This window comes from Condylura cristata, unplaced genomic scaffold, assembly GCF_000260355.1.
Source record: "Condylura cristata isolate star-nosed mole 26May11 unplaced genomic scaffold, ConCri1.0 scaffold00019, whole genome shotgun sequence".
NCBI lineage: Eukaryota > Metazoa > Chordata > Mammalia > Eulipotyphla > Talpidae > Condylura > Condylura cristata.
The window spans coordinates 14,950,537-14,962,589 of NW_004567120.1; the positions used below are offsets into that span (position 1 = coordinate 14,950,537).

General features: G+C 34.4%; 1 protein-coding gene across 1 annotated transcript in view; it reads left to right on the forward strand.

Moving 5' to 3' along the window:
* Positions 1 to 9,631, forward strand: part of NRK (Nik related kinase) — a 119,695-nt gene extending 110,064 nt beyond the window's left edge. The window contains exons 28-30 of the mRNA XM_012727111.1: positions 4,422 to 4,581; positions 7,817 to 7,956; positions 9,536 to 9,631. Of these exons, the coding sequence (XP_012582565.1) occupies positions 4,422 to 4,581; positions 7,817 to 7,956; positions 9,536 to 9,631 (396 nt within the window). The remainder of the gene's footprint in view (positions 1 to 4,421; positions 4,582 to 7,816; positions 7,957 to 9,535) is intronic.
* The last annotated feature ends 2,422 nt before the right edge of the window (positions 9,632 to 12,053 follow it).

Genomic DNA, 12,053 nt, shown 5'->3' on the forward strand with positions numbered 1-12,053 from the left:
ACTTGGCCTGAGTCCGCTGGGTTTGGCAAGTATAGTTTCTGACCTTATTTCTGTAACTTACTAATGTGAGAGATAGTAGAGGAATATAATTGTTTTATATATATATATATATTTTTAATTAAAATACCATTGGTATGTAACAGTGTATATGACTTAAGGGTATAGTTTCACACCTTTACAGATGTATTTATTGCACCAAACCCACCATCAAAACACCCATAATCCTCTACCATAATCAATTGGGCCCCTCCTCCCTTTACTCTCCACTCCAGCACCACCTCTGGTATCCCAGCTCTTCATTCATATTTCTAGGGTTTGCCTTGGTTTAATTTTGTATGTTCTCTTGTTAAGTTCTTTATGTTCCATAGATGAGTGAATCATCTGGTATTATCTTTCTCCTTCTGTACTACTTCTCTTGGCATAATCCTCTGCAATTCCATCCACGTTGTCACAAATGGCAAGAGTTCATCTTTTTAATTGCTATCTAGTACTCCACTGGTATATATACCACATTTTCTTAATGTACTGCTCGCTCAGCAGGTATTTAGGTTGTTTCCATAATTTGAATATCGTAAATAGTGATGCGGTGAACTTAAGAATGCATATATTCCTTCACATTAGCGACTTTGTATTCAGGTAATTCCTTGGGCATAGAGTTACTGGATCATATACATATTTATTTAATATATTTTTTAAAAGATTTATTTATTTGTACATACAGAACTGGGGTACAGGCCAGAGGTGCAGGGGCAGTGAGAGGCTTCACCAGAGACAGAGCGGGGAGCAGAACAGGCAGATCCACGAAGTACATTGCTGAGGGGAGCAGCGGGCGGATCAGGAGAGGTCTCCACGCCGTGTGGTCACCTCCGGGGCAGGCGGGAATCAAACTCATGCGGAAGTGGCTTTAGCTTCTCAGTGCAGTGCTTTAACCCGCTGCGCCACCAGAGAGGGCCCTATTTAATATTTTGAGGAAACCTCATACTGTTTTGGAGCTCAGCCAGTCTGCATGCCCATCAACATTGTACAAGTGTTTGTTTTTCTCCAAACCCTCACCAGAATTTGTTGTTTCTGTTTTGTTTTGTTTTTTAATATGGGCCATTCTCATGGGAGCGAGGCAATATCTCATTCTGGTTTTGATTTGTATTTTTTTTTCTAATAATAAATGATGCCAAACATTTTTTCTTGTGCCTATTGACCATCTGTATATCTTTTTTTAAAAAATTATTTTATTTTTTAAAGATTTATTTATTTATTCATACAGAACTGGGGTACAGGCCAGAGACGTGGAGGGTGATAGGATTCACCAGAGACAGAGCGGGGAGCAGAACAGGCAGATCCACGAAGTACATTGCTGAGGGGAGCAGCGGGCGGATCAGGAGAGGTCTGCCACGCCATGTGGTCACCTCCGGAGCAGGCGGGGATCGAACTTATGTGGAAGTGGCTTTAGCATCTTAATGCTGTGGTTTAACCCGCTGCGCCACCAGGGAGGGCCTGACCATCTGTATATCTTTTTTAGAGAAGTGTCTATTTAGATCTTCTGCCCATTTTTTTTCTCTTTTCATTGAGTTGTGTGAGGTCTTTGTAGATCTTGGCTGTTGTCACTTGTCACATGCATGATGTGCAAATATTTCCTCCCATTCAATAGGTCTTTTTGTTTTAATGGAAGTTTCTTTTACTATATGGAAGCTTTTTAGCTTATGGAGTCCCATTTATTTATTTTCACTTTTTTCTTGCTGTTGAAATTTAGTTCCCAAAGACATCCCTGAAACCAATGTCATAGAACGTTTTGCCTATGTATTCTTCAGTGCATTTAGTTCTTGGCCTTACATACCAGTCCTTCCTCTATTTTGAATTAGGTTTTGTATACTGTGTGTATTGCTGTCCACTTTTCCCAGCACCATTTGTTGATGAGACTTTCCTTTCTCTGTTGTATAATATTGATCGTCCCTATAAATATGGGCTTATTCTTGGCTTTAAATTCTATTTTATTAGTCTGTGTATCTATTTTTATTCTAATACCATTCTGGTGTTTTTTTTATTTCTTAGTATGGCCTTGTAAGTGTAGTTTGTAATCTGAGTATATGATACTACATTTCCTCTTCTTTTTTGTCAAGATTACTTAACTATTCAGTGTGTATTGTGGTTTCACATAAATGTGAATAATGTTTGTTCTACTTCTTTGAAGAATTCCTTTGAAACTTTAATAGGAATTTGATATTTCCTTGGGTCAGATGAACATTTAGACAATATTAATTCTTCCAATTTATGAGCATGGAATATTTTTTCCATCTTTGTGTCTTCTGTTTCTTTTACGAGCATCTTACAGCTTTTATTGAATGTCTTTCACCTCCTTGTTAAGTTTATTCCTACTTCGATACTACTGTAAATGGGACTGTTTTCTTGATATCTTTCTCTTGTAGTTTGCATATAAGAATGAAACAGATTTTGTAACCTGCCACTTTACTTTATGTATTGTTTCTAAAAGTTTTTAGTAATATCTTTAGGGTTGAACACTGTATTTAAGAGGAAGAGCTGAAATAACTTTTTTCTGCTTCATCTTTTTTAATTCCTCAGTTACCAACAATTAAAATTTTAGCAGTCTAGCATTATACAAAAGTCTAGAGAGAAATACTGTTGTATTTTTAAATCACTGTGGAAATATTTGCACACTGAAAATTTTCATATAATTGTTATATCACTGATGGATACTTTCAAAATCATTTTGGTCATGCTAATGATCTAATTATCTGATCACATAACTATCACCTGTGATTATGTAGCAGTCACCCTCTTGGTAGTATAGTAATTACTAAGCCAAGCCCAATCAAACCACTTAGATGTATATGAGCTCAGGCTAATTTGTATATAAATTTTATAATACTCTTCCACTGAAGTATCTTCCATAACTTCCTCCATCTTATTTTTATGTCATGTCAGTCCATATTTTGAAGCTATTACAATATTGAACATTGGTCCAAGTTTGTACATATTTGAAAAGTCATTTAAGAAGATTGGACTGTATGTTCCATTTGACTGCCAACCAAGGATAATTATTTCTTTTTGAAGCAATCAGTTAATTATTGAAGAAGCACATATGAGAGAAGATGATTTTTTAGGGGGGAAATCATATCCTGACCTAATTAGGATACTTTATATATATTCAAAAATAGTATTTTTTGCTAAATGTCCTAGTATCTTGACCCATTAACAGAGGAAGAGTTCCAATAGAAGGGAGGGGAAAGTGTCTTCTGAAGCAGAATGCTAAAAATAATATTTTTTTGAAGAGCGCTGCATTACAAAAGCCGCGATGGTACAAGGCAGCCCTGTATAGTAAAGAATATCTGGTTACTTCGGGAACCAAGAGAGAAGGAAGAGGACTCCCACTCAGGCTTTTTGGATTTACAGCAGTCCGGGTTTATTCTACACAGATTTTATTGAGACGGCCTTCTATCCTGCAATCTCTTTTTCTCTTTTCCTTCATCTCTTTTCTGATTTAATTGCTCATGCGAGTGCCCAGGGAACGCATTAAAATTGCTTTTCGCCTCTGGATTCCCATTTTAGTTTTAAGGATTGTTGTTGCTGAGACATGGCCTCATGCACTTGGCCTGAGTCCGCTGGGTTTGGCAAGTATAGTTTCTGACCTTATTTCTGTAACTTACTAATGTGAGAGATAGTAGAGGAATATAATTGTTTATTGCTCTGGGAAATAATGTTAGTGTGATAATGCAGTTCAAGCTAGTTTTTGTCACGTTGTTTTATGCATCATCAAACTTAGATATTCTGAGATACATCTCAGTGAATCATATTATGCCATCTAATATGTCTCTGAATTTGTCTATATTAAGGTTACATAAATTGGATAAGAAATCCCTCATTTCTTGTGAAGAGAGGATGACAGATGACTGTTATATTTCAGGCATCAGAGAATATCACAAAGCCAGCCTTTGTAAACATTTGAAATTCAAGCTATTTTTAAGTTAATTTTCTATTCTGCATAGGAATGAATTGGCTGGTTACCAACAATTGTGTATTTGTTTCTTGGTTCACACCCTCCTTTCCAAAGTATTTGCTGAAGTGAATCTGAAATCCAACTCTAGCAAGTTATATTTTTTTATGGCACTAAGCATAATACTTGGTGAAATTTCAATGAGTTTCTCAATGTTGGAAATATATCTCTATTTTCTTTCAAACAAGGCTTTCTCCATAACATAAAGGGAAATATTACACAGTGATGACTTTATGACATAGGGAAAGATCTTTTCAAGTGTTGGACAGCATACTATTTAATATAAATTACAAGTTTCTTTTCCTTCCTGCACTTTGAACCCCTTTTTGGTCTTTATTGATCAGCCAATCTACTTCACTTAAAGTAGTAGTGGTAAAATGTTGGGCACAAAAATCTTGATGAAACATAATTCCAGCCCCTGGAAATCATTATACCACAGAATATCATCATTTTACCTGATTCCTTGGGAATTGGCATGATGCTCACCTTCAATGCTGAAGCCCTTTCTATGGAAGCAAATGAACAACTCTTCAAGAAGATTCTCGAAGTGTGGAAAGACATACCATCTTCAGTGGGTATGTATAAAATTTTCCTTTTCTTAGATGATCCTAGACAAGCTTCTATTTTTTTTAATATTTCACTTTCTGAAAATGTATTGGGTTAATTTGAGATCCTGTCTACTTCTTCCTGCAGAAAGGAGTGTGTGTGTTTGTCCTCTGCTTAAATAATTCACAAAACTACTGCAAAAAGACTGATTTTAACTCTCTTAGTTGTTCATTTTCAGTAATTATACAGTTAAAACAGGCAAGGAATTCATTTCACAATAATCTGTATGTTTCGTTTTAACTCCCTTTGCCTTGCAGATTTTACAGAAATGTTGAAAATTCTTCATTCCATCACATTGATTTCTGGGGTTTACCTTTGTATTAGGGGGGCTGCCAAATAGTTATAAAACAGCAAAGTGTTTCTGTTTTGTGCAGTTAATAGTGTTCTACTTCATGACTAATGTTCCTGTAAAAGAATCAAAGGCAAGCTGAGTATCTGACATATTAGTTCTAAGATTTCATCATCCTTCATTTGCAAAAGACATAGATAAGACTGACTGGAATGTCTATTAAGTACAACTCAAATGGCATCATAAAGAAATGCAAGAATACTGATCTGGGAAATCTGAATAACTTGAGGCTGTTGTGTGTATCTGTGAGCTTGGTGACTACATGGTAATTCTAGATAGAGAACAGAGTGCAAATGAGCAATAAAAATTAGTAGAGAGAGAAAAATGAGTTGATAGAAGATAAATATTCCTGAAAGGAAGAGAAGTTCAATGAAACAAAGGAGGAGAAAGGGAAGGGAGTGAGAAGGGTGGGGAAAGGAAGGGGAAGAGACGGAGACAGAGAAAAAAAAAAAGTGTAGTTTGTTAATAGAGAAATTAGTAGCTTCTGAAATCCCCATAAAATGGATAAATTGATCCTCATGTGGCTTTAAGGACAAGTTTGAAGTAACTGCTTTTTAATGGACATTTTTCATTACGGGATGATGGCAGTGTTCATTGCCTCTGCAGAATGTATTCTTTCTGCATACATAGTATTAAGGATTGTCCTGAAAACATCAAATTTTTTCAAACAGGTAAGTCAGAGGGTTTAAACCCATTTTAAGAGACAAAAGCTAAATGCTTACAATATAATTGACAGATATGGGATGAAAGCAGCTGAAAATAGTGAGTCCTATTCTGACTGTTATAGCAGTACTTGTGTGATCAATATGTTCATCTGAAATGGCAATAAAAAAATTTAGACAGAGAGCTGAACCAACCCCTATATTTATACCATTAGATGACCGTAAGCAAACAAAGGGACCTTTTTTAGAAAAAAATATTTGGTGTAGATTTTGTCCTTAGGCACAAGAAATTGTGACTTAAAACAATAAGCTATTTCAATTTACTAGAATTTGAAAGATATCTCTATGTAAAGTGGTTTATATCATCATAAGAAGGTGATATTTTGTTTTATGTTAAGGATACTTTGAAAGTATTCTAAACACTACAGTGTAACACTGGTATTAGGAAAATTAGTTACTCTTTTCTGAAAACTGCTTTGTTTTTTAAAATTAGCCAAGATTTATATTTCTCCAATATTAATACTATATTTTCTTGAGATATAATAAATATGTTCAATAATAAGATCACTGATCTGGTTTTCAAACACATATAGAGAGCCATAACAATCAGAGCAGGTATTGCTAAATATTCCCAGTCAAAATCATTAGATTTTTGTAAGCCAATTTAGTAGTTAGGTTAAGTGGCAGATTAATGTGTTTCAGAATTAAAGTAAAAATTCTGTGATGCCATATGAACTATATACTTGGACTCAGAAAATAACTTGTGCATGAAGTTTGGAAATTTTTTTCCCTGTGTGTTTGTTTGTGAAAAACAAAAACAAAAACAATAAACGCTACTCACATAGGTGAAAAAATTTAAACCCAGACAAACTAGATCTATTGTTTCCATCGTTCAGGCCACAGATTCCCCTTACTTCCCTCAAATCTAGAGTGATTTTAATTGGACCTATAAAGTTTTCTACCGGGAGAGCCATTTGAGTAAAATATAATAGCATTTTCATTACAATTTTGATACCAAGTTCATACACATAAGTATTTTTATTTTTAATGTAATGTTTGGGAAGTTTAAGTTGAGAAATTAAAAATGACTCACACTACACCTATGAAAGATCACTTGTATAAGTTTAATTATTCCTTCATTAATCCTTTGTGCCTGTTACATATAGACACACACATGCATTCATATATATATATATACTATGTAAGATAAATTTTGGTGTAAACTAAGTCATCCTAGAATGGTTAACAAAAATAGAGAAAAATTTTAAATTCTATTTTATCAATGCAGAGTTTATTGCCGTTATAATAAAATAACATGGGGAAAAATTGAATCAAGTTCTGATTTTAGTCATATTAATACACAAATAAAGATGCCTTGTTTTGCTGTTTTCTAGTCTTTTTATAGTTTCACTCAAAATCTTGATATTGATTTAGGTGTTAAGATTGTTTTATTTATAGAAATTTGCTTCCCCATAAAATACATAGACTATAAACTTGAAAGTTAAACAATTAATAATACAGCTCCCTGTGCCAAAAAAATACCTTTCTGCGTCAGCTCACTGTTTGACTGTTCATATAATTAGAGTTTATGCTTTAAGGCAATTGTCATAATCTTTATTGCCACGAAGTAATATAAAACAGAATCCAAATTTAAAATCTTAATAAAAATTTCCTGAGCAAGAGAGCCTTAACAGTATCAAATTAGTTTTAGATCTCTAAATAACATTGTAACACATTGAATTGCAGTAGGATTGCTATAGTCATTATTTGAGCAAGTCATCTTTTAAGTTTTAATTTTAAAGAGTTAGGTTTCTGTTATGTCATTTAGCACAAATGAAAAACCTATGGAATGCTGTACCTCCTATCAATTATAAAAAAGACCGAAGGTAGATTTGCCTCTCTAGAAACAGGCTAGAATTAACCCTTAGCTTCTGTGTTTGTAGAATATGGGTGCAGCAATTAATTGAGATGTCATAACTCAGCATTGGTCACATGATGATAATAGATAGCTGGTTTGAATGCCACCGCTGAACAGCATGACAGCAAAATGGCTGACTGTAGAAGGAAGAGAAAAAGGATGTGTCACCTGAACTGTAATAATGAGCCTCTTAATCACCTAATGTTGACTGTGGTTATCATTGTTCATTACTGACAGATTTTTTTGTCTTTCTGATTTTTAAATTTTTATTGTAGCTTATGAGTGTACACAGCGAACCACAGGATGGGGCCAGAAGGCCATTGAAGTTCGCTCTTTGCAGTCAAAGCTTCTGGAAAGTGAACTGAAGCGCAGAGCAGTCAAGAAGCTGAGATTTCTGTGTACCCGAGGTGATAAGGTATAGCTTGCATTCCCAGCACAAAAATAAAGCAAACAATGAAGATTAACTTTGAAAATTTTGTTCTTTTCCCTCTGGCCATAAATATTTTGAGACTTTATTTCTCAAATTGGCGTACTGTTGGTACAAATGATTTTACATTTTTTCAGTAGAAACATTGATTTGGAAAATGATTAAATTTGATTTCAAATAGAAGCCATCCTCAAAAAAAGTGAAAATCCTAATTATGTCCTAACAAAGCCTAGCCACTATTTTGTTTGGTACAAAATCCATTATTGTCTTTGCAGAAAAATTATGTTCATGTTCCTGTTCATATTAATAGATTTGAAATGCAACCCTTGAAAAAAAAGCTGACTTTTATAGTTTTCAACATAATCCAGTAACAGAAGGAGGAAAAAGTATTTATACCTTCTAAATATCTAATTATGTAGTAGAATTTTTACTAACTACTTTAAAAACTCTTGTGTCTAAACTTCATAAGTCACTATTATGTCCACTTTACAGAAAATAAGGAATCTATTATTTGTATAATGATCCATTTTAACAGTCAATGCAGATAGTTGAGATGGAAAAAATCACATAAAGTCATTATAGTCCCCACATCTTATGAGAACTAATAGTGTGATGAAATAATCCTTTTAGAACTAGGAAGCATTGATATTTAGAAGAGATTGCAGAGGATTTGAGTTGATATCAACTAACCAGAGTAAGGCAGTATGACCAAAGAAAGGCACGATTTGCAGTAATAGGAAATAGAATGGCAAGAAGAGAGTTTGAGCTCACCTGGACAAGGGCCCATGACTAGCTCTGCCATCTAACTGCAATTAATCTTTCTGAGCCTTATTTTGTTTATCTCCAAAATGGGAGCTTAACACCTGTTTTGTATACAGTTGTGAAAATTAGTGGTAATGTATAGATAGTAGATATCTCACAGATTGTCTGGCACGTGAAATATTTAAGTCAAGGAGAGCAAGCATTAACATCGCCATCATTGTTACTGGCTCTCCTAATATAACCACTGTGGATGTTGAAAGCTTTAATCCTAACAAGGGTGAGCACTCAGCTGTTTATTTTCATGTTCTCATCTAACTTTCTTTTTGCTATTTATCATAGTTACATGTTATGTTCCTCTCTCAGTCGATGAGTTTAACTCATAGTATCAGTCTACTCATGTCAGTCATTTTCAGTGAGATAGGAAATGTACCAAGTAGAAAAGTTCCATGTCCACTTAAACACTAGTAACACTTAGTGAACAGCATCTAAATAGTTGGTTTCCTTATATTCAAAGAAAAAGGAAAGGTAGCTTGAGTGAAAGTAGGTTGTGATCAGGAACTTGAGCTGATGCATGCTATCTAGAAAAACCTCATTTTATTTCACCAATTATAAATATGGAGAAACATTATTTTTTTTATAGAGAGAGTTCACGCCAATTTAAATTCTTATTCTTTGAGGAAATCCTGTTTTGAATAACAGTATAGCTTAGCACTTGAATTTACTGATACAAATTAAAATTATATTTGTTTCTAGCAAATATCAGGTTTCAGTGTACTAAACAGTGTCTCTTTCTCTCTTTTTAAAGCTGTTCTTTACCTCTACCCTGCGTAATCGCCACAGCCGGGTTTACTTTATGACCCTCGGAAAACTTGAAGAGCTCCAAAACAATTATGGTGTTTAAAGGTTTCAGCGATTTACTACAACATTTACAAACATCATAATATGCAATTTGCATCTTAAAATTTCTGAGATTAAATGAGCATTCAGTTTTATTGCTAGGGGGAAATTAAGTCAGATACTTAACTTTTAATGTAGCACAGAATAGTTTTAATGAGAAATGCAGCTTTATATATAAAATTAACTATAGCAAGCTCTATGTACTCCAGTGGTGTACAATGTCTTTTGCACAAACTTTGTAACTTTTGTTACTGTGAATTCAATTCAAACATTATGCGGGATAGTTTGAAAAGTGTCTATATCCAGATTTTATAACATGGAGGGGAAAAAACCTGCAGTGAATTAGATTCCAAGCAACTTTCCAAAGAATGAGATTGTTTAGTAAAAAATAAAATTAGCAACAAACACCTGCAAATTTGTAAAATCATATAACAAACCAAAGGTTAGATTATGAAATCAAAATAATGAGCACTACGATATAAACCAGGCTGAGGTTAAACAACCTACCTGCTTGGAAAAAACTGAAGTGATGAAGGTGGGGGGACAGGTCACCCATTTCCTCATTGCTCCATGACATTAAGCCACAGCTAGAGACCAGTTGTATTCTTTTCACCCCATGTTAAGCTGGTTTTCTCCTGATAGGAAGAAATAAAGAAAGCCTCAGATGCTTGATTTTCCTCAGAACTCCCACAGATGTGCAATAGCTGTTTTTATAAACCACCAAATAATACACTTACAAGCCTGAATACAGGACTGAATTCCTATACATGTACTGTAGGGTTAGGACTTTAAAAGTACTTTAAAGTAGGCGTCAAAATAGACCCCAGGACATATTGGTTGACTCATCAAAATTCTTACCTGCTTAACAGCGTGAACTCTTTTTTCCCATCCTATATTATACTAGTTACAAACTTCCCTCCTCTTCGTAAAGAAAAACAACAAAATGCAACAACAAAAAACTGGCTGCTGATACTCGTTTTTCCATGGTTTTATTTCTATAAAATCAGAAATTAATCTAGAAGTGAAAAGCCCATGTTACAGTTCATAGGACTCAAGTTACAGATTTTCAAAAAATGAAAAGCTTTTGAGAAATAGATTTTCATCAAATACGGAAATCTACAAATTTAAAGTCGTGGAAAATGTAGCCCATCACCCTAATGTGTTATCTTAGACGCCAGAGATAGGAGGTGTTTGGTCACCTATGGTAACTTCTACCTAGCGAAAAGCATGATTTCTGCATTTCCATCCTCAATGCCATGGTTAGTTCTGGAGCAGTAGAGAAGCAACAGAACTACCATAAAGTATACCTCAATGTAATTCCTCTAGTTCTGCTTCTAAAACTTGAAGGCAATGCTAGTGGGATAATAATTTTCAACTACCTGGTTAACCAAAATAGAAAAGCAGCTGACTGTGTGTGATTTCATATATCACATGAAGGTCTTGGCACCTTGGTGCCAGGAATGATGATCTGGATTTTCCTGACAACTTATATCAAGAGTACAGTAGCTTACTATTGAGAATTTAGGAGAACCTGAATTCATGAATGAAATAATGAATGTGATTCACATTTCTATTACTGTGACACAATAATGTGATCCTAAAACTGGCTTATCCTTGAGTATTTACAGCTCGAATGACTTGTTTAATACAGTAGTTTAAAGAGAAGACAAACTTTTATGTCAAATTATTTCCTTAGAAGTAGTCTTCATTATTATAAATTTGTACACCAAAAGGCCATGGGGAACTTTGTGCAAGTACCTCATCATTGAGCAAATGGAGCTTGCTATATTTGAATTTCAGAAAATTTTCTCATTTAAGTAGCATGTAGAATCAAGTCTTTTAAGAGTTAATTTTTTTCTTCATAATATTTACTCAAACTTAAGGTTCAAAAATAAGCTTTATCTAAAAATCATATTTTTAAGACAGTAAGATGGTAAACTATTTTAGAAAATCAACTCCCATTGTGTGCTGTGGTTGTTACTCTAGTAATCGAAGACAGTAGTGAAATGAATCTCTAGAGATGTCCCAAAGTAAGCAAGCAAGAGAAATGACAGATGTGCAACTGAGCTATAAAGAGTGTAAGGTGTTCACAAAGAAAGTAAGCTGGGCACATAGTAAGAAGGGGAGTTGAAATATTGGGTGCTCAATTAGAAAGGACTGAAACTATTTAAAATAGTTTGCAAGTACTGAATTTCTGATTCCAATGTAAATTCATCTAGAATTTTTACACACTTTGCCAGCTGAAGCAAGAAAGTGAAGGGACAATGAAAGTTCACAGTCACTGTCTGATAATAGAAGAAATTATATGTACACCTTACCTTGTAGCAGCAGCACCTGGAAGCCCCAGTCCATCACAGAAGTGTGGATGGGGACTCCTGACAAGTCAGTTTCTCTTTTTGTGTGACTTGAGGCAAGGAAGTTCTAGC